Here is a 23,297-nt window from a genome sequence, read left to right as displayed (position 1 = left end):
GCGCTTTGGGGTGTGGGGGGACCCTGTGTGACAACATGTGGCCCTGTTGGACACACTTACTAAGGTGGACCCCCCCCAAATATCTGAATGAGTTTATGTTAGCGATGCACCTGTGCTACAACAAATATCAGTAATACTTTGTAAACGACCTGCAACTGAGGGTTTAATTCAACTGTAATTAAAAGATATTTTGCTGTATTTTACTTGAAATTACAATTTAATGATATTTACCTACAAATGCTTAAAGGTACGCTAGGATAGGGGGTAATAAGTCAGGTTTTTACAGGAAACAACGAGATAATTATACTGATTATATATAAAATGATTATACCAATAGTTATAAAATATTTTTTAAGCATATGAATAAGTTCCAACACTTTACAACCGTTTAAAATCAGACTGAATAATTTGGGTAATACTGATTTTGGTTTTTTTTGTTTTTTTGTTTTTTTTCTTCTTCTTCCGCCCTGTTCAGAGATTTCTCCAGAATTTCCAGATTCTCTGAATATCCTGATGGTCATAGTATCTGCAATTTTACATTGAGGAGCATTGTTCTGAAATTATTTCACAATTCAGACAAGCATTTCTTTCGCAGATTGGTGAAACTCTCCCCACTTTAACTTCTGAGGTGCTGTCTTTTCTAAGATGCTCTCTTCTTACCCAGTCTGCCAATTAACCTAATTAAAAAGCAAAATATTCCTCCAGCTGTTTTTTAAATTTAATTTTAGTTTTTTTAAGTACCACTTACTTTTTCAGCCTTTTGTTTCCGTCCCACCTTTCTTGAGACTTGTTGCTGCCATCAAACTCAAAATGAACTAATATTTTTCATGAAACAGTCAAATGACTTCAAATTAGTTCAAACATTTGATATATTTTCTATATTCTAATGTGAGTAATAATGTGAATAGCAAATCATTTCTTTTTTCTTTTTTTTCTTTTGGGGGGGTTGCGATAAAGTTGGTTGCATGAGCTCAGTGGAAGGCAGCTATGTTCTCTCTGCTTACAAACATTTACGTGCATGTACGGAAAGACAAAGGAGGAAATTTTGTACTAAAAAATTGAAAGAACTTTTTGAAACGCACACGTGTTTACAGCGGTTTGCCTCGTGTTTCACACTCGTTGAGACAATATCAGAACCTGCAGGTGCATTGCTACCTAAACTACATGAATATGTCCACTATTGCCCAGCCTCCGTCCCCTCCTCTCCCCTTCGCCTGCTCCCCACCTGTGGGATTCTGCTTGGAAAGATGAACAGACAGTAACCAAGGCTCTTTTAAATCTGCTCTGACACATTGGAGTCTAAAATCTTTCATGTTAAGTTCTCCTTTCCCGGTAAAGGCTTGGTTTCTGCTGTTAGCTGAAAGCACAAATCCGTTTCCATTTAAAGTGTTAAAAAACCAACAGTTCCTGGTTCACTTCTCCACAGCAGTTTCCTTTCCCCTCTCCTTGCTTGTTTTCCTTTTTTCATTCTGTTTAATATTCTTCTTTATTCCTCTTCATCATCTCTAATGTGATTGTTGTGTGCATCTCGATTCCCCTCCTCGCTCTCTGACTGGCGCCTCCCTTGAATCATCCTCGTCTTGTCAGTGTTTTAAAAAGCCAGAAATGCACAAACAAGTTTGACCATTTTTAACGCCTTCAGCAGCAGGTGTTAGCAGGACGGTCAAAGTGGTGTCTGAAAGCAGAAGACCCGAGTGAGAAGCCAAAAGAAAAAGGATTAACTTCCTCTTTAAAGACGTGAGAACGACTGCTTTAGTCTTATGTTTAATCTTGGGTTTCTATTTTAAGCTTAAACGTGTTTTTATGCAAGCCTGAAATACAGATAGTTGATTTTTACTATTCTTTAAAAAGAATAAACTCTCTCTGCTGTTATTCTCATAACAGTGGATCCAGAAGTAGAATTGTAGCCTTATAATCATCGTATTCTCATAAAAAGCGGGATTATGATGCCTGATGTTACCAGTACAGTCTGAAACAGAGTTACTGTAGTGGCGGTCATTAAAAAATGACAATAACAATAAGGAAATGGTAAGAAAAATAATAATGGTGTTTAAAGCAGGCAGTGGTTTACAGATATAAAAATGTGGACTTGTTGTCGTTCCCAGTTTGCTTGTTCTCTTTTAAGCGTCCCGGTCGTTGGTGAAGTCTGTCGATCACCTGATGTGCTCATTCGTAGTGGTTGGGTTCATGTCGCTGTCTCTCTCACTCACCGTCGGTGGTTATATTCTCTTTGATGCCTTCTCTTCTTGTCTCTCTTTTCCATTTTATCTTGTTATCCTCCCGACATCATTTTTTCTCCCCCAGTTCTCCACCCATCACATCTTCCCTTTGGCCACGCTGTGGGTGGAGCCAATCCCAGAGGAGGACACGGGCCTGTAAGTTTGCAGCTTTTCTATGATAATTGAAGGAATTTCACAGGGAGCTTTTGGAGTCATTATTACACAAACCTTATCTTTGTAATTATATTTACAGTTCTTTGCAGAAGTTTTGAGCCAGGAAACTATGTTGCTAAGAAAATAGGAAATGGGTGCACTGAAAATACATGGAAATAAAATAGGCAAAAACAGATTTTGGACAATTGTAACGAGCTTGAAAGTCAATATTTGGTGTGACCACCTTTATTCTTCAACACAGCCTGAACTCTCCTAGTCATCCGCAAACCATGACCAAGTCTCCACTCTTATTTACATTTAAAAAAGAAAAGGATCATACTTAGTTTTTAACTTTCTCTTTAAAGAGCCTTACATAAGAACTGGATTGAAAAGCAGTGATAACAGGTCTGATGGAGTGATGAATACAGATTTGACATTTTGGGATTCAGATTATCGTCAGTATGCAGGGAGCAGGTTAGCAGAGAGGTACAACAGTAAGTGTCTGTAAAATACAGTAGAGGCTCTGTCATGGTTTGGACCTGCATTTCAGTCAGTGGTGTTGGAGATTTTGTTAATTAATGAATTACGAACTCAAAAAGTACCATCAGACTTTGACCCACCTGCAATACCATCTGGAAAGCATTTGATTGGCAACAGTTTAATTTTTCAACATGACAATGACCCCAAACACACTTCCAATAAAGTAAAAGCATACCTGGAAATAAAAACACACAGTGGAACTCTATCAGTCATGGATCGGCCTCCCCAGAGCCCGGACCTCAACATTATTGAAGCAGTCTGGGATCATGTTGACAGAGAACAGAACAAAAGACTTCAAGACTTTTGCACAGCACTGTATTATATTTATGCAACTATAATTGCACGGGCACATGAAGCAGAGATTAGTATCTCTGCTTCACAATGGAACAATGAATAGTTTCCATTGTTCCTGGGAAATACTTGAATGTTTACATTTTGCTCAGGGACCCCTTGGTAACTCATCATCAGCAGTGAGGGCTGGATCTGACTTAGAAACAGAGGGGCATTGCATGTTCATCATAAAGCATATTCTTCTTTATCATGCTTTTATACCATAATAGGAACCATAGTTTACAAAATGAACCTCATGAATTATTCACTAAGATTTGAAACTAGTGGCTTGGAGCATAATATGGAAAGTGTTTACTGAGATTTAATTCAGGGGAGAAGTAGGGTTATTTTGTCATAACTTGTAAATATCCATGTCTTGATCTTTCCTCACTGTTGCATCTGTGTAGTTTTTATATCGTGGTAAAACAAAGGGTATCTGTGCGTGTAGGTATGGGTTAAAGGTGATCACTCCTGAGGAGACGCTCACCCTGCTCGCCTCGTCTCCCATGGAGAAGGTAACTGTTTAAAAGCTGATGTTTACCTTTTTAAAAACTCAATTTCTATTTCTGAACTGGGCTGTTTGTTCATTCTTAGATCAAGTGGCTTCGCTCCATCAACCAGGCGGTGGACCAGGCCCTGAGCGGAAAAGGACAGGACGTGGCGTCAGGCAGCTCAGTGCAGAAGTTGGAGCCTCCCATCTCCAGAACAGCTTCGTACACGTTTTATAAGGAAGGGCGACTGAAGGATGCGACATATGAGGGTCGCTGGCTGTCTGGAAAGCCCAACGGCAGGTTGGATGTTCACACTGTTGCATTTACACTTAGATAATTTTACTTATATGTTGAGAAATTGGAAAGTGTTGTTTGTTTGTTTTCCCAGAGGTGTTTTGAAATGGTGTGATGGGAGAATATATACTGGGGCATTCAAGAATGGACTAGAAGATGGGTGAGTGCTGGAGCCTAAAATCTCCTAGTTGTTTATGGTAATTGTTCAATTTGTGTGTGGGTGTGTAAGCCTGAGAGCGTGATTTATCACCTTTTGTTTATGCAGCTTTGGTGAGTTTGTGGCCCCCAATAAGATGCTGAACAAGAACGACCACTATCAAGGTTACTGGAAGGATGGCAAGATGCACGGCCTGGGGACATACAGGTGAGCAGCATGAAAATGTATTATTTTCAGCAGCATGCCCTTTATTATAATTACTATTATTATGATTACGATGATGTTTGGCTAGATTTAATGCACAATTCTGAGTTCATTTTGGATTTCTAATCCACACACGGTCTAACGTATACATACATGCTCAAGTACAGTGGGGCAAAAAAGTATTTAGTCAGCCACCAATTGTGCAAGTTCCCCCACTTAAAATGATGACAGAGGTCAGTAATTTGCACCAGAGGTACACTTCAACTGTGAGAGACAGAATGTGAAAAAAAATCCATGAATTCACATGGTAGGATTTGTAAAGAATTTATTCGTAAATCAGGGTGGAAAATAAGTATTTGGTCACCTCAAACAAGGAAAATCTCTGGCTCTCACAGACCTGTAACGTCTTCTGTAAGAAGCTTTTCTGTCCCCCACTCGTTACCTGTATGAATGGCACCTGCTTGAACTCATCATCTGTATAAAAGACACCTGTCCACAGCCTCAAACAGTCAGACTCCAAACTCCGCCATGGCCAAGACCAAAGAGCTTTCGAAGGACACCAGGAAAAGTATTGTAGACCTGCACCAGACTGGGAAGAGTGAATCTACAATAGGCAAGCAGCTTGGTGTGAAAAAATCAACTGTGGGAGCAATCATCAGAAAATGGAAGACATACAAGACCACTGATAATCTCCCTCGATCTGGGGCTCCACGCAAGATCTCATCCCGTGGGGTCAAAATGATCATGAGAACGGTGAGCAAAGATCCCAGAACCACACGGGGGGACCTGGTGAATGACCTGCAGAGAGCTGGGACCAAAGTAACAAAGGTCACCATCAGTAACACACTACAACGGCAGGGAATCAAATCCCGCAGTGCCAGACGTGTTCCGCTGCTGAAGCCAGTGCATGTCCAGGCCCGTCTGAAGTTTGCCAGAGAACACATGGATGATACAGCAGAGGATTGGGAGAATGTCATGTGGTCAGATGAAACCAAAGTAGAACTTTTTGGTATAAACTCAACTCGTCGTGTTTGGAGGAAGAAGAATACTGAGTTGCATCCCAAGAACACCACACCTACTGTGAAGCATGGGGGTGGAAACATCATGCTATGGGGCTGTTTTTCTGCCAAGGGGACAGGACGACTGATCCGTGTTAAGGACAGAATGAATGGGGCCATGTATCGTGAGATTTTGAGCCAAAACCTCCTTCCATCAGTGAGAACTTTGAAGATGAAACGAGGCTGGGTCTTCCAACATGACAATGATCCAAAACACACCGCCCGGGCAACAAAGGAGTGGCTCCGTAAGAAGCATTTGAAAGTCCTGGAGTGGCCTAGCCAGTCTCCAGACCTCAACCCCATAGAAAATCTGTGGCGGGAGTTGAAAGTCCGTGTTGCTCGGCGACAGCCCCAAAACATCACTGCTCTCGAGAAGATCTGCATGGAGGAATGGGCCAAAATACCAGCTACTGTGTGTGCAAACCTGGTAAAGACCTATAGTAAACGTTTGACCTCTGTTATTGCCAACAAAGGTTATGTTACAAAGTATTGAGTTGTATTTTTGTTATTGACCAAATACTTATTTTCCACCCTGATTTACAAATAAATTCTTTACAAATCCTACCATGTGGATTCATGGATTTTTTTTTTTCACATTCTGTCTCTCACAGTTGAAGTGTACCTCTGGTGCAAATTACTGACCTCTGTCATCATTTTAGGTGGGGGAACTTGCACAATCGGTGGCTGACTAAATACTTTTTTGCCCCACTGTATATACATGAATTCACTTACAATGCTTTAACCTAATAAGGCTAAGACCTATTAACTTCTCATTAGTGATTATGATTGACTACAACTGGTAGTTTCTCTATATGTTTGCCTCATTAGTTTGACCAATTCTCAAAACAATGTGGAAGTCACCAGCATCACTGTCCACAGCGAAGAACATCACCATGGACTGAGAGGGTGTTGATCAAAAAAGAAAATGCCCACATTAACGAGCCAAATGCCTTCTAGAGAAAAGTTTTATGGTCAGACGACACAAAGATTGAACTTTTTGACCACAATGACAAGACGCATGTTTGGAGGAGTAAAGGTGAGGCTTTCAAACCTAAGAGCACTGTCCCAGCTGTCAAACATGGTGGGAATATCATCATGCTCTGGGGCTGTATTGCTGCCAGTATTACTGGTATCAGTGGTACTGGTATATTGCACAAAGGGGAAGGAATAATGAAGAAGGAATACCTCCAAATTCTTCAACTCCATCTCAAATCATCAGCTAGACTGTTGAAACTTGGACACAGTTGGTATTCCAACAGGACAATGATCCCAAACACACATCAAACCTGGTTTTATTAAATGGATAAAGCATGCTAGCATTAAGCTTCTGGAATGGTGCTCCCAAAGCCCCAACCCATGAAAATTTGTGGACAATGCTTAAAAGCCGGATCCATGCCAAGGAACCAAACAATGAAGTGTTGATTGCTACAAAACGTGTCTGGTCGAGGTGCAGTATATAGATTTGACCCTGTGTGTGCTTTCTTTCTTATGAAGATGAGCTAACTATCAGCAACCGTATTTAAACATACTTATAACAGTTTTGAGGGAGATTTCTCATTAGCAAATGTTGTCACCTGATAAAAGAAGTTCTTCTTGCTTGCTTTCCTTAAAATCAGAGACGACATAGGAAGCATTTTAGCAGTGAAATTTTTCAATAAAAGAACAGATTGAGGTTCAGTCATAGATGAAACAGCTGTGTTGTAAGAGAGCACCCCTCCTCTATCTGACTGCAGGTATGCCAGCGGTGAAGTTTATGACGGGTCCTTTCAGGAGGGCGTGCGGCACGGTCACGGCATGCTGCGCAGTGGCAAGCTGAACACCTCGTCCCCCAGCGTCTTCATTGGTCAGTGGCTGCAGGACAAGAAGACCGGCTATGGAGTCTTTGACGATATCACCAAGTACGCTCATTCCCACACTCAGTTCTTTTGCCTATAAATTTACTGGCAGCTTTCTGATATTACACATATGAAGGGATAAATAGGCTGCTGTCTGTTTGCTTTCCAGAGGAGAGAAGTACATGGGCATGTGGCAGGACCACCAGCGGCAGGGCACCGGAGTGGTGGTCACCCAGTTTGGCCTGTACTATGAAGGAGCTTTTAAAGACAACAAGATGATGGTGAGCAGCTCAGAGGTTTTATCCCCAGTTGTCTCAGTGTGTCACAACAGCAGACGTTCTTCAGTTTTCATGTTTTTTCAAAGCACATCTGTAGTTCGGCGTATGACATTAATCTGTGTATTTTCCTGTTATTTTTGCCTTCTCACAAGCAAAACTATTCATAACAACATTTTTAAGCTAAAGTAAATTAAACCCTGCTTAAAAATATTTTTTTCCACAGTTCTGGTGATTTTCCTTTTGATGGAAGGACAAAATCAATTTTTTCATATTCAGGAAAAACCCTGAAGTAGAACAATTTAAATCATTCATGAATCATACAGTAGTATAATATTCAGTCATTTTTGCAAAGATTTATTCTATTCTTTTATTCATTTTCCTTCAAATATATGTAGATGATGTAAGTACCAGAGCTGCTTTACGCTTTTTTTATTTTTTATTAAATTCTCAGTAGAGCTGGGCATCATCAGAAATGCCTGAAGGAAGGGAGGAAGGAAGGAAGGAAGGAAATAAAGCAATGTTCACAGACATGAGGTCACAAAGAATAATCACAATATAAGTGTAATAGAAAATTAAAATACAGGTGATAGCAATTCAAAATAAAGTTGTGACACAGAAAAGATCATTAAAAACATTTACTATCATTAAGATTCTCAACAGTAAGTCTGGTTAATGAACAAGCTGTCAGCTGCTTGTAGATTCAGATAAACGTAGATGTGAGAGGTACGAGTCTGTCATGAGGAACAACCAACACATCCTGAGCCTGTCATCGAGCCGCAGTGTGTTTAGTAAGAAGCTGAGATCTGTCCATTGTCCGTTTAGGGCTCTATAAGTAAGTACAAAAAAAAAAAGTATTTTAAAATCTAAGCCAGTAAACAGAGCTTTACAGGAAGAAGCACAATGACATAAATGTGTGAGTAATTGTCTCTAGTTCAGCTGGAAAAAGGAAAAACAGTTTACAATTTAAATATGTTCCTTAAATGAAAGAAACCGGAAGCCCAGAGATGAAATAATACAAACGCATAATGCAGAAATGTCACATTTACAGATTAACAGTGAGCTCATTGGAGCTCTGTGCGTTTGTGTGTTCTTGTAGCAAACACTGTAACAGCAGCTCTAGGGCTGGGCGATATGGCCTAAAATCTATATCGCGGTATAATTTGAAGCACGTGCGGTAACGATATATATCACGATATATTCTCCTGTATAATGTATTTTCAACACTATAAGGCGCACTTAAAATCCTTTAATTTTCTCAAAAGTCGAGAGTGTGCCTTATGTATGAATTCTGGTTGTGCTTACTGACCTCGAACCGATTTAGGCGTGCAGAAATCTGTTAAAAAATGTTTTAGTACAACTTTGGTAAACCGCACTGCTTAATGGATACTATACACGGGCCAAACTTCAGTCAGGAGAACAACTGAGATTTTTCATCCACAATACAAGGTTAGTTTTTAATATACTGCAACAACATGGGAATAGAGCAGCTGCGAGAGAATTCAACATTAATGAATCAATGGTAGGGAAGTGGAGGAAGTGCAGGGCGATCGTGGCTCAAGAGTGTGGAGTTCGCCTTGTAATCGGAAGGTTGCCGGTTCGAGCCCCGGCTCAGACAGTCTCGGTCGTTGTGTCCTTGGGCAAGATACTTCAACTACCGCCTGCTGGTGTTGGCCAGAAGGGCCGATGGCGCAATATTGCCTCCACCAGTGTGTGAATGCGAGAGTGAATGAATAGTGGCATTGTAAAGCGCTTTGGGTGCCTTGAAAAGCGCTATATAAATCCAATCCATTATTATTATTATGGCAGCCTCGCTTCTGTCAGTCTACCCCAGGGCAGCTGTGGCTACAACTGTAGCTTGCCTCCACCAGTGTGTGACTGGGTGTGTAAAGTGCTTTGGGGTCCCTAGCAGGGGACCAGTAAAAGCACTATACAAATAGAGGCCATTTACCATTTTACCATTTTGGCTTTCCCCATATTTTAAAAGTGCTTCATCTCTTTGTTATGACTGTCGCCCGGCATAATTTGCAGACGATAATGGTAGTAGCCGCTGCGATGCTTTCGACCAAAACAGGCGCAGCTTGATCACATCATCAACATGCGCTATCGCGGTAGAACGGTATAGTCAAAATCTGTATGGTTGGCCAAATTTATATCGTTTCTATCGCCCACCCCTAAGCAGCATATATTAGGGGTGCAACGATACAGAAAATTCACGGTTCGGTTCGATATTTTTTTCGATACAAAAAAAATGTTCATGCCTTTTTAATTTGTCATTTATTAAAATTATAAATATATATTTTAACTCAAAAGTACAGTTTTTAAATTTAACCCTAACCCTTGTGCGTGTTTTTTATTTTGACAGCGAATGCGCACCTGCGGACCACTTATGTGCAGCCCTGGTTATTTAGCTCATCATATTGCAGCCACAGAAATTCTTTTGTCCATGAAACCATAAAGCTGCACTTTCTTTTTGCCTTATAGTCTGATTTGTCATAACTTTTCCGTTTTGTGGTAAGCTTTTCTTTGGCTGTCACTTCTTCACCCTGACCTGTCTTATTTGGCTCAGCAGAACTAAAATATATATCCTGCTGCTTTTACACACGCACTCACATAAGCTCAGCGATTCTCTGCGCGATCAACCTCTCACATGTTTAAGCTTGCTGCGGGAGATTTCACTTGTCATGTTTGTGTAGTAAGCTAACGATTAATAAGACGATGTCAGAGGAATTGGTGCACAAATTATCATCACTCACCAATCAAATCAAATCACTTTTATTGTCACATCACATGTGCAGGTACATTGGTACAGTACATGTGAGTGAAATTCTTGTGTGCGAGCTTCACAAGCAACAGAGTTGTACAAAATACAATAACGTAAACAAGCAAAATACAAGAATGGCTACATCTGAAACTAATAAATATATGTACAATATATAATCAGTGCTGTCCGAGCGATTGCAAAGTGAAAGCAAAAAAAACAAGCGCAAATTCAAACGCGATTTCAATATGTCACATATTGACAGTGGCTCACCGATGCCAATGACATAATTACCCAGCTACATTTCCGAAAGAATGCAAAAGCATTGACATATATTTTTCCTTCCTACAATAGCCCGACGGGCAGGGCAGAGATAGATTTTGGTAGCCCGACTGAAAAAATCGCTAGCCCTGGGACGTCGGGCTAGCGATATTGCAAGCCCTGTATCTGATTGAGGAATCACTCATCTTTGGAAAAGAGAGTTTATTACAGAGAAATGTCTCTTTCCAAAATAAAAGCTATACTATCCGCTTCTTCTGGGCTATATTCTCAGCAGCATATTAAACATATCAGGTCCCCATAAGGAGACTCATGTGCTAACGGCTCTCTAAATGACTCGGCTAAAGTTTGTAGCATGCATGCTTGTTGTTTTTGTACTAGGATGATGTAAATGTGCAGTCATATTCGTTGTGTTCCCACTAGTGCTTTCAGGTTAATCTCGTTGAAATGACGTTAACGCCACAACACGGCAAATCTCCGTTAACGAGCTACCCCTGATAGCCCCGTGCATGGGGCTAGACGGCCAACACGTTAACGAGCTAACTGCGATAACACACTAGTTCCCACCCATGTAATTGAGCATTGCATGGCACATCCAACATACTGTTTTACTTTAGTCCATGACGCGCTTACCTTCAGGGTCATACGTCACATGAAAACCAAAATAATTCCAAACGCCAGATCTGAATGAGGGTGGGGGAGGTTCAATTTGCCATGTTGCAAGGAGAGCTAGCTTGCCCTGCGCTCTTCCTTCTGACTATGCTGTCTGTGTTGAGCGCTCAGTGGATCTGGGCTCGACAGTGTAGCCTAGGCGGAGTAGTCGAACGCAGATTCACTGAGCGCTCAACACAGACAGCATCGTCAGAAGGAAAGTTGATGAAATAAATTACAAATTTTGTATTGTTCGATACATATGCGTACCGAACCGAAAGCACTGTATCGAACGGTTCAATATTGATACGAATATCGTTGCACCCCTAAAAAAAAAAATATATATATATATATATATATAGATGATGCTTCCACTGTACATAGGTACCATCAATGAGGCCAGGAGTAAACAGATGGTTCTGCGTGATGGGCATGTGTACTGACGCAGAGATGTACTTAAAATGACTCCTGAATTGTGACCAGACCCTTAGACTAGACTGTACCACGGGATTTTGGGTGAAATGAGAAGGCTTAAGTGGTAGTGGAGAGAATAATAAAGCTTCTAAGGATGAGGAAGTGCACGACAGGCGTTCCAGTTTGCACCACAGCAGGTCTTGAGATTCAAGCCAATGGGTCAATTTGTGAACATGAGAGGACCAATAGTAAAATAAAAAGTTAGGCAAGGCAAGACCACCATCAAATGTCAGTCTCTGTAATAATGATTTCCTCACCCTGGGGTGTTTCCCTCCCCACAAAAACGATGTAACTAGCTGGTCTAACTTTTTGAAAAAAGCTTTAGGTAAAAATATAGGAATACTCTGAAACAGAAATAACAATCGAGGCAAAATGTTCATCTTTACAGCATTGATCCGACCAATTAGGGACAAAGGTAGCGATTTCCATCTCTGAAAATCTGATTGAATTTGAGTCATTAAAGGGGAGAAATTGGAAGAGTATAGAGAAGACAAAGTACGAGTCATGTTAACTCCCAAATATTTAAAGCCAGCAGGGCTAAGTCTAAAAGGAATGTCAGATTGTTTAAGTGTAAGACTTAAAGAATTTATGGGGAAACATTCACTTTTAAGAAGAAACATCGGAGATCTCTGTCCAGAAGAGCGCAGTCCTGGGAACAGCTAAGATACTGCGCAGGACCCTCAAGCTCCCAGGCCTCTGGTAGAGGACCCGAGCTTGAAGGATAAACCGCCCGCAGGGGCGTGCTGGGTGTTTTATATATATAAAAATAATAATAATAAATGTGTGTTTAAAATGGGAGATGATGACTCTTTCAGGGCACTGGTGTCCTTCTGTCAGAGGACGACACGACGTACGAGGGCGAATTCTCAGACGACTGGACCCTCAGTGGAAAGGTAACTAAATATGAATACTTTAAATTTTTTCTTCTAAATCTAATACCGAGTGCAGGTACTTGTTATTAAATGTCCTGGCTCTCCCTCAGGGCGTGCTGACCATGCCCAATGGTGACTACCTGGAGGGCTCCTTCAATGGCGAATGGGGCTCTGGTCTCAAAGTGACGGGCTCCTACTTTAAACCACACCTGTTCGACACCGACAAGGACAAGACCCAAGCCATGTAAGCTCATGAGTGGTCTCATGTTTGTTAAAGCAAACTTTAATTTGTCTGTATATACTTTATATTGTTTGTTGATGCGGCAGGAAGCTGGGTCATCTGTGTGTGTGTGCCGAGGATAAGTGGCCGGCGGTTTTCGAGGAGTGTTGGAGTCAGCTGGGCTGTGAGGCTCCGGGCCGAGGGGAGCCCGAAAAGGCCTGGGAGAACATTGCTGTGGCCCTCACCACCAGCCGGCGACACATCCTGGACAGGTACCACCTGACGCCTTCTTATTGGTCATAAAACTTCTCGTTGAAGTAAAAACATCTCGAATCTAAAATTCCCAATGTTTGTGCATCCCAGTCCGGATGTTTTGTCTCGATCTCACAACAAAACGCTGGAGAGTCTGGAAGTTATCCCGCAGCACGTAGGGCCGATCACCATGGACAGATACAACGCCATCCGCCTCTACCTAATCAAGGTGGGTTCACAGAGTCGACGAAGTAAAAGTACCGGTGGCAATAACAACTGCTGATATACTAACCTGCAAACAGGTTTTTAGAGTATATTGGAGCTCTTTAACTGGCTGCAACTAATGATTATTGTGCTGATTGATTTTTTTTTTTTTTTTTCTTGATTAGAGCGTTCACTGACTGGTTTGTAATAATTCAAACAATAATGAGAAATACGACCATAACAACATAAAACTGAAAGTCCTAAATGAATAACTCTACACATATAATTTTAACAGCTAAAGCTCAAAATCATTAACGCTGAATAAAAATTCTGGTCATCTTGTTTACCTGATCAGAGTGTTGCAGAGCATTAGAGGGAGGGTTATCGATGAGACCCCTGAGCAGGCACAGCATTGACAAAATGATCCTTTGTCCTCCAGGCGTGTGACACTCCGCTGCACCCTCTGGGTCAGCTGCTGGAGACCCTGGTGGCGGTCTACAGGATGACCTACGTGGGTGTTGGCGCCAACCGTCGGCTCCTACATCAGGCCGTCAGCGAGATTAAATCTTACCTCAACCACATCTTCCTGATTGTCAGGTAGTCACTGTGAATGGATCCAATGTCCTTCATGTCTGCATAACAGCCAAGATAGCCTCATAATGTCCTCAGGCTGTCAGTAATGCGGAGAGGAGGGGGAACTGTGAGATGAGCTTATTGATTTCAAAGGCAAATAAACATTTCTCTAGATGACTCTACACGATTTTATTGTATGTTTTTCTTTGCTTTGGTTCAGATTTTTATTCCCAGACCTGCCAGAAGAGGGCGGTCTAATCCCAGAGCCGACCACCGACCTGCAGGAGAAGAATGAGCCCAATTCTACTGATGCCCTGCCGGAGTCTCCCAAACCTGCGTAAGGATGGATCCACGTCCCGCTGCTGCCATATCTCCGGTGAGCGGGCTCTGGTTATTAACGACTTCCTCCGTGTGTTTGTGTTTCAGCCGCGTGGTGAGCAGCTCGGCTCTGCTGCTTCCTGTCCTTCTGCCCCGTCTCTACCCGCCGCTCTTCACCCTCTACGCCCTGGACAAGGAGAGAGAGGACGACGTGTACTGGGAGTGCGTCCTGCGCCTCAACAAGCAGCCCGACCTCGCCCTGCTCGCCTTCCTGGGCGTCCAGCAGTACGTCAGAGCTGAACATGCGGCTGTAGAAGAGTTTGTTTTTATTTTATGCAGATCCATAAATACTACTACTTCTTCTTCTTCTGTTTTCCTCCTGTCAGAAAGTTTTGGCCTGTTTCCATCCCAGCATCTTTGCCTGCGCCTGGCGAGAAGCAACTGGTATCATTTTGTTCATATTTTCCAAAACTAGCTCAGATGTTTTGGGGCTGTGCTGACATTGATTGTGTTTGTTAATTTCCTTTAACTTGTTTTGTTTTGGATTTTTTTCTTTTTACTTAATCTTAATCTTAAGTTAAATATTTGCTAATTTACACATGACACTGTTAAAGACAATTCATCTCAAAGGTAAAAGATCCTGTTTAGTTCATTTTTATGATGGGTTTAAACTGATAGTGATCTCTCAGTTCAGTCTTTTAAGTCTCCTTACTGTTGTTAAGAATTTTATTTCTGTAGTACTTTTTTAAAGACAAAGGGGGTGAGGGGATGTTGTTTGCATCCATTATTGTTATAAAGATGTAAAGCGTGTTTGTTCTGCTGTGCGACTTGTCCAGGTCATCTCCAGCACCAAAGACGCCTGCTTTGCTTCTGCAGTGGAAACACTACAGCAGATCAGGTACGGCTCCATTCAACGGCTTCTAATACTTTTAAAGAAAATACAGCAGAGGGGAGGGGCAGTGGTTGGTTCCTTCATCCTTCATCTAGAAGTCCTCTTTTCTTTTGCAGCACAACTTTCACGCCATCAGACAAGCTGCAGGTGATCCAGCTCACTTTCGAGGAGATCACACAGGAGGTCCAGGCGCTTCTGAAGCAGGACTTCCTGTGGTCCATGGACGACCTCTTCCCTGTCTTCCTCTATGTAGTACTACGAGCGCGGTGAGCATTGAACCACAGAAAAAGCACAGTAATGCACACATTTACAGAAATAAATGGCGAAAATGAGGTGTGGGCAGAAACACAAGCAGTGGAGAATGGCCTAAGAAAAACTGCAAGGGCTTTTGCTATTTTTGTAAGCATAACCAAAAGTTTTAGGTTTCAGCTTCTTAAATGTGGAGGTTGTTCTACGTGATGGTGGGGAAGGCAATTTTAGTCAATAATACTGCTGTTCAACTTATTCAAAGACCTACACCCATCCCAGCTGCTCTCAAATGACTTGACAGTTGTAGCAGATCAGTGACATGCTTCACAGAACGGAGTTTGCACTATAAACATGAGAAAATGTACACTCATTGGCCACTTCATTAGGCACACCTGATCAACTGCTCATTAATGCAAATATCTAATCAGCCAGTCGCATGCTTGTATGGAGACGTGCTCGAGTTCAAACTGAGCATCAGAATAAGGAAGAAGGATCACTTTAGTGATTTTATGTGGCATGGTGGTTATTCTGAGCATTTCAGAAACTGCTGATCTAGATTTTCCCCAACACATATTTTGGTCTCTAGAGGTCTGAAAAAGAAAATAATCCATTGAGCAGCAGTGAAAATGTCTTGCTGATGCCAGACTCCTTCAAACTGATAGTAAAGCAACAGTAACTCAATTAACAACTTGTTACAACCACACCAGGTGCCACTCCTCTCAGCTACTAACAGGAAACTTTGGCTACAAATCCCTCAGTCTCACCAAAATTGGACAATAGAAGACTGGAAAAACATCATCTGGTCTGATGAGTCTTGGTTTCACCAACATTACAGTCAGAATTTGGCCTTACTGCCTCATATCAATGTGTCAGGACCAAAATCTCTAAGCAATGTTTCCAGCACCTTGTTGAATCTATGCCATGAAGAGTGAAAGAAGCTCTGAACCAAGAAGAGGGACAAACCTTGAACTAGGAAGGTGTACCTAATGACTTTGTGGTATGCGAGTGTGGAGCATATCACCATGCAGTACACACATACACATGAGAAACAAATGTCTTGGATTGTCTTTTAGCACAGAGTGAGTCATTTTATATTTGTCAGATAATCCATCATCAAACATGGTCAAGAGGTTCAGCTCAGTGGCTGAAATGAGTGAAAATGAGGCAGAGCAGAAGAGCTAGTGGCTACCATTTGCTAGGTCCACATATGGCACCTCATGGTGGACTCTTTTAGCGTCACAGCCTTGGTACAATACGAGAAACTGGACATGACGAGCAAGGAGCAGATCTGACTCAAAGGTTGGCTTTTTTTTTCTTTCTCTCTTCAGTATCAGGAACCTCGGTTCTGAGGTCAGTCTGATCGAAGACCTGATGGACCCCTGCGTCCAGCACGGAGAACACGGCATTATGTTCACCACCCTCAAGGTAACGCACATGCAGCTCACGCTGCTTTGTCTGCAAGCGTTTCAAAACTTTTAGGTCACTCAGGTATCTCTCCCCCCTGCAGGCCTGCTACTACCAGATCCAGCATGAGAAGGTCACTTAAGACGAGACTGCTGCTAAGTCCTCGGTGACCTTCATGCTGCTGATTTTCCACTCCCCTCCTCTCAGCTCCAGTAGCCGGGCATGAGGATGACTGACAGGGAGGAGGAGGGGTCATAAGAACAGGTCGTCGAATGCTGCTTGGACACATCCCGTCACAGACCCTCCCTCCCTGAAACACTCATCATCCACAGGTGATGAAGGTAGAAATGTCGCCGTGATGACAGACGCGAGCACAGTCGCACCATCCATGTGGGTGGAGTTGGGGAATAAAGATGACTGTTATTAAATCACCTTTAGCAGGGAGGGAGTGCAAAGTTTGTCTGTGGGATACCGGACCTCATTTTTTCTCCTTAAAATTTTTAATCTTAAAAAAAAAACAAACAGTAAATCTGGAAACATGAATTATTTTCAGTGAAAGCTACATGAAGAGGAAGTAACTCTATAAACTGTGGATTCATAAACTTTATAATCTGAGATGGATGCCTACGGTTAGTGGCTGTTAGGCACTGCAGGGGGGGAGCCGGTCCTGAAGGAAGGTTTTTGTTTTTTTTTTGTTTTTTTTTCTTTTGCAAGTAAAACTGACACTTGTTCAAAGTTTCCTTGGAGAGGATTTATCTGGGCAAGCTGACTGCCCATTTTCATACTGTATTTAAAGAAAGAACGTGTTACAGCATCAGTGAACGGACCTGAATCTAAACAGTTGCTTATAAAGATTTTTTTTATTTCTTCATTTGAAGCGCAAGCTTCAGCCGGATTGTTGACTTGAAAGCGTACTCACACGTCCTCTGAACATAACCTCAGACTGTTACATTTAAAATGCGTATCCTTCCTCTGGCCTTTAGTGCATACATTATTAGGTGTCTGTTTTTTGGGGGATATCAGCTGTAGAGATGCTCAACTTGTGGTGCTCAAAGCAGCAAAGCAAATGCGTTTAAATATCTTGTAAGTAAGACTGAAAAACTTTTTGTTTCACCTCATCTCTCCTCACATCACTGTCACTCACAACAGCTGCTGACTTGATGAGGATTTAGTTGCTTTTCATGCCATTTAAAAGTGGTATCTAAGGTAAAATCAAAAGCGACTTTACCACCACTTTGGAGTATTTGGCTCAATTACAGAAGCACATTTGCGATCATGTGGGTCTTTACCTATCTGTGATCTGCAAATACCTGAACTAATTTTCTGACATAGCATCAAAACAGATCCTGAAAAGACTTTCTGGAAAAAGCTTAATTTACTTCCTGCTTCTGCTAACACCAGCATGTTACTGGTTACAGAGCCGTCACTTTAATCGTCTACACAGCAGGTTCTGTTACCATTAACGAGGCTTCAGAAATGAGGTCTAATTTTAGAAATCATGATCTGGGTATTTTAATAAAATGGTGGAACTATTTTCTTTGACCACCTACAGACCAAACAAGCTAACATCAGAGCTCAGCCAAGCGGCTGCCGTCCATGTTTGTCCTGTCATATGATACTTATCGACTTAAAAAATAAAATCGATTTGGAAATGTACAGGGATCCATTTCCAGGTGTACTGGGAGCAGTGGTGGTTGGAAGAACGAACATAGTTCCTGTAGTCTAGAAATTGATGAGTTTTCAAGACTTCTTAATGCCTTGAGCACCACAAGGTGTACAGTGCCACCTGGTTTGTTTTATGTTCATAAGATTAAAGATAAGACTTATACCTTTAGAGGAAACAATAAAAAAAAAACAACCAGCACTGCAGGCCAGAGGAAAAATATGTATTTAATGTTTTCTTTTGTTTTTTTTTTTTAAGATGAGCTTTTCATTATTCAGTCCACAGAAATGTCTTTTCATTGACAGCGTTTTGCAGGAGGTGTCTTTGGCTTGTATTTCTGAGCCCAGTGTTCGCAGGACAGTCTTACAGCTCTGCAAGGTGGTGGTAGGAAGTGGAAATTTGGCGCTTTTGGAGAACCTGTGTTGCTCTTTATTACAGTCTTATTTATTAGTCTCACTAATAAAAAAATAACGATTCGAATCTTTAATCTTAGGAGTTGAGGACAAGATGTGGTTTGTTTTTTTATTCCCAAAAAAGCTGAAAATTCCTTCTGCTTTTTAGAGATAAAAGTTTTGTTTTGTTTTTTTTACAGTCATTGGACAGTGACGTTGTACAATTCACTTATATTGTATTAACGCTACCTGACGGTTTGTTTCCACTCTTTCTTACCACCTGAGAAGCTTTCTCGTTCATCACTGCTTCATTTTGAGCAACTAGCCATCCACTTCCTCGCTCTGTGGTTACACTTTTTAGCTTTATGCAAATCAGCAGTGTCTGTAACCTTTCCCTAATGTGAAGACATATTTAGCATCTCCTTTGTCCATTTCTTGTTTGAAATGTTTGCAGAAACTCATTTTGCTGGATTGTTTGTAGAAATCGTCCTTTAGCAGTATGCAGAGACGTTTGATTTGTATGCTGCAGGAAGCTGCAAATATCCTGACAGTGTTTCTATTAATCATGTGGAGGCAGGCCACACAGCCAAGGAAGGAAACTAACCACCAGCTAAAGGTCTAAACCTCACTGATCTGCAAAATAATCAATGCAAGCGGTCCAATGTGAATTCTGATTTAATCACAAGAAGGACAGAAATGTGTATTTTGCCTTTTGCGAGTGATGTCTGAGCCGAGAAGCAGGCCGCTTTAACGTTGCTGTTATAGATATAATAGAGTTCAAAGCTTCACACCATCTGCTAATGCTGCCCCCCACCCCCAACCATCAGGCACTGTTGCTTACTTGTGATCTGCGTCACACATGCCACTTTAAAAAGGGATTAAGAGGGGATTCTTCCTTTTGTTGCTGTTCATGCCCTGGTCTGATAGTTTCGACAATAGAAATAGCAGCAGATCAGAGGTAAAGCCGCTGCTCTCGCCCTGCGGGATATTCGAAAATCAAGCAGAAAATTGTTTGTCAGAGGTTGTAAAATTTAAACCTGCTCATGGGAACTTCTTATACTGTTGAACCTAAACTGATATGTGATGATGTTGCTGCTTGTATCTGAGGTGAAGTGTGGTCCTCACACGTGCAGTAAAAATCATTTTATAATCTTCCGTCTGTGTTCATGAGCCCAAATGTGCTCGATCCTCATGGAAATGAAGCAGTATTGTCTTTTTTTCGAGTTCACCGAGTTCATCCCTAGAATGCATCCTACACACTTTAGCCTTTGGGTTTAACATTTATTTGATGTTTAAGCCAGGCTCTGTTCTTATTTCACTGACTAGAGAAGGCGCCCTCGGGTGTTCTTCAGCATCATCTCTTGTATATTTTATTCAGCTTAAATTTGAAGGCTGACATGATTCACTGCTGCCTATGAAAACAGTTTTTTCTGACAGTGACGCGGCTGACTTTGAAACCAGATTACTGATGTAGTGGTTGTTCACACACTGACTGACTTTATTTAGTCCAGACTGAGTGGAGTGTTTTTGTGCTAAGTGTAAACTGAAGGAAGCGCTGATGTTTTAAACCCTGCAGCTGGTTAACCAACTGCACCAACGGCTGTTTTGTCAACGGGCCCACCTGTGTCTTTTGCACAATGTCAAACGTGTTGTACTTTTAATTGATGACAAAGGGCAATAAAATCATTTTGGTGGAAATCCACTTAGGTGTTTTGCCTCCATTGTCTGTCTTCCTTCCTTCCTTCCTTCCTTCCTTCCTTCGCACCCACTTATCGTGGAGATGTTGCTGCAATCAGGCTACTCGACTCAGCTACAGTGACTTTTGTGGGAGGTGAATGAATTCTTCTGCAAGACATTTCTGGCTCGAGTCCCTACGAGAGGACCTGGGTGCTGTGGTGGAAAAGCAGCTAGTGATTGAAAACTTGTAAATGAAAATGCTATTCTACAAGGTAAAGTTTTCCAAATTTGAGTGTGTATATATATATATTTTTTTTAATGAAATTTTTAATTAAAATGCAATAATCCAGTTCTCTTATTTAAAATAAAATCATATGGGCTTCCTGTGTGCAAATATAAATAGAAAATTTTATGTTTTTTATAAGTTATATCACACTGTACAGTCTAAAGTACTGAAATGGTAATTTATTTATTTTTTATTAAATTTGAAAATTTAAAAAATAATTATATTTAAGTCCCAATGAAAAGCCTGAATCTCATGTTTTTTGTAACGTGTTGATGGGTCAGCCACAGTCAAGCATTCACACGCTGTGCATCACTGGCAAAAGTTACGTCTGTTGCATACTAGCTCTCATGATTGCTTCTGCAACTTTATCATCTTGTGAGATGGGGTGTAAAATTTTGTGAAGAATTCATGATTAATAAAAAAAAGCTCTCCTGTTACAGGCACCACAGGCTGCTAAAATGTAAACTTCTTTTCTTTTTGCTAAACTTGGCAACGTATTTATTTTCACATACATGTGAATGTTAAAAGTAACCCAGCAAAAATTTGGATACTGTATTGGAATAATAATAACGATAGTCATGTTCCACATCAAATATATAACATTTCATTGAATATACATTTTAGTTGTATTTTTTTAAAATCAGTTTTAAATTGCACATATAATTTAGTAAAACAAAATGCGTGTCATTTTCAGCCTTTTCCTTAAACTGGAATTTATCCGTATGCCTGCTGTTGCATCTTTTTTTTTTTCCTTTTGTACAAAGTGGTCAACTTCACACATAATGAGATGAAAAATATAGAGGAGCAACCCTGCATATATATACTCAAAATGATATTTTAATATAATAAAAAATATATTCTCAGTAATTGCAATATTTATATTTTATTTAAAAATTTGTAACAAAAAATCTGAACACAAGAAAAAAATGACAATCCTACAGAACTGATTGTAAAATACTGTCACTTGTATGTACAATCTCAAATAACCATATACATGTTTGAGATTTTTTTAACTTGAAATTGCAACTCACAATCTTACATCCTCCACTGTCAAACAGGTAACTGTCAAGTTGTCCTCACAGAGAAAAATAAGGAATTACAAACACAAAACAAGGAAAAGTACATTTTAAGGAGTGATTTGAAAGTAGATGGTGGGTTTAGGTCCTCTGCTAACTGTGGGAAAATTTTGGAGGTTCTCAGTAAATTTGTATTGTAGGTGGAATCAAGTCCATGCTCATAATAAAAGATTTCTTTCTATATAGTGCTGTGCAAAAGTCTTGACCCACCCTTCATTGTTTGTATTTTGATTTAAGTTTTTGTTGTATGTTGCTCAGAAAATGGTGCAGTGATTTAATAAAACATGTAAACATACAAGAGCAAAAACAATTCATCCAATTTTAACAAGCTTGAAAATCAATATTTGTGTGTTTGGCATTATTTTCATGCTAAAGAAGGAAACCGTCACCAATCAGATATTTTTAAATGGTATTACACGGGTGATCAAAATCTAATGGTGCTTGTGTGGTTCCTCTCTCCTGACCTCCCCTGTTCATACTGTACATATCTCTCCATCAGACCAGAGTTTCAATCCAGTTCTTATGTAATTTGGCATACTTCAGCCTTTTATCCCTGTTTCTCCTCCTTAAGAACAGTTGGGTTCTTTGCTAAGTTGTCTGTTATGTGTAAACATGACACTGGCTCATTTATTGAGCTAGGTGCCTTTTTTATGCCTGAATGATTCTTAGTGTTAAGGGGCTTAAACAAACAAACAAAAAGATTCCTCTGAAAATGTTCAGATACAAGGACTGGACTAAAAAGAACAGAAAAGCTTTTATTTTTAAGCCAAATGTTCTTCAAGGAGCCAGAAGAACTATACCTCAAGACTACTACAAAAAATAAATAAATAATCAAAATATTTGTACACAATACTGTCTCACTGTGTTTAATCCAGTGTAATGAGTGTGGTGCATTTGATCCTTTGATTTTGGTAAAGTTACTGAGTTTTAAATGAGCTGGATGCCGGAGGTGGAATTCAAGAAATTTTCAACAGTCCAAACACGATGAGAAGAAGGCATGTTCTGTTTGCGATGGAAAATATTTTAATGTGCAACATTTCTTAGTTGGAGACCTTGGTCATCACACCCAGGGTACAGGTGGAATTCCTTGTGATCGAGGACAGATTCTCCTTTCAAGTTTAATGAAAGGACCTCAACTTTGGAAACTGATTGGTTAAGGAAGTAATTAACATCATATAGACAAGCAATAATATTGAACGAGGGGAACGTATAGTGGTGTATCATCTGTATAACAGCGGATGATAATCTGTACTTGCAGATTATCTGATCCAAGGGAAGTAGATGGAGAATAATAACAATGTGATAGACTTTAAAAAATTAATAATTATGGTTCATACTTGTGGATGTGTCTAATGAGGTATTTTGTTTTAGGTACTTCATTGTCAAGTATAAAAATATATACTTTTGTACTTTCACTTAAGCAAATTGGAGTGTAAACTGTCTTTTTTCAGTACTTCTTAAACAGTTACTCACTATAACTGTTTTTGTAGGAAAGGTC

At 40.6% G+C, this 23,297-nt stretch overlaps 1 protein-coding gene across 4 annotated transcripts in view; it reads left to right on the top strand.

Annotated features, from left to right (window-relative positions):
- Positions 1-20,462, top strand: part of als2b (alsin Rho guanine nucleotide exchange factor ALS2 b) — a 31,075-nt gene extending 10,613 nt beyond the window's left edge. For all 4 annotated transcript variants that reach the window (XM_004571267.4, XM_004571266.4, XM_004571265.4 and 1 more), the window contains 19 exons: positions 2,305-2,375; positions 3,691-3,757; positions 3,837-4,033; positions 4,122-4,187; positions 4,293-4,391; positions 7,180-7,344; positions 7,451-7,562; positions 12,537-12,614; positions 12,704-12,837; positions 12,921-13,085; positions 13,177-13,294; positions 13,709-13,866; positions 14,063-14,179; positions 14,269-14,445; positions 14,547-14,604; positions 14,997-15,058; positions 15,169-15,318; positions 16,630-16,726; positions 16,809-20,462. In XM_004571267.4, coding sequence (XP_004571324.2) covers positions 2,305-2,375; positions 3,691-3,757; positions 3,837-4,033; positions 4,122-4,187; positions 4,293-4,391; positions 7,180-7,344; positions 7,451-7,562; positions 12,537-12,614; positions 12,704-12,837; positions 12,921-13,085; positions 13,177-13,294; positions 13,709-13,866; positions 14,063-14,179; positions 14,269-14,445; positions 14,547-14,604; positions 14,997-15,058; positions 15,169-15,318; positions 16,630-16,726; positions 16,809-16,847 — 2,130 coding nt within the window. In that variant the 3' untranslated portion in view covers positions 16,848-20,462. The remainder of the gene's footprint in view (positions 1-2,304; positions 2,376-3,690; positions 3,758-3,836; positions 4,034-4,121; positions 4,188-4,292; positions 4,392-7,179; positions 7,345-7,450; positions 7,563-12,536; positions 12,615-12,703; positions 12,838-12,920; positions 13,086-13,176; positions 13,295-13,708; positions 13,867-14,062; positions 14,180-14,268; positions 14,446-14,546; positions 14,605-14,996; positions 15,059-15,168; positions 15,319-16,629; positions 16,727-16,808) is intronic.
- The last annotated feature ends 2,835 nt before the right edge of the window (positions 20,463-23,297 follow it).

Source organism: Maylandia zebra, linkage group LG23 (assembly GCF_041146795.1).
Source record: "Maylandia zebra isolate NMK-2024a linkage group LG23, Mzebra_GT3a, whole genome shotgun sequence".
Lineage (NCBI taxonomy): Eukaryota > Metazoa > Chordata > Actinopteri > Cichliformes > Cichlidae > Maylandia > Maylandia zebra.
The sequence above is the reverse complement of the archived record's forward strand: the minus strand, read 5'-3'. Positions and strand labels throughout refer to the sequence as shown.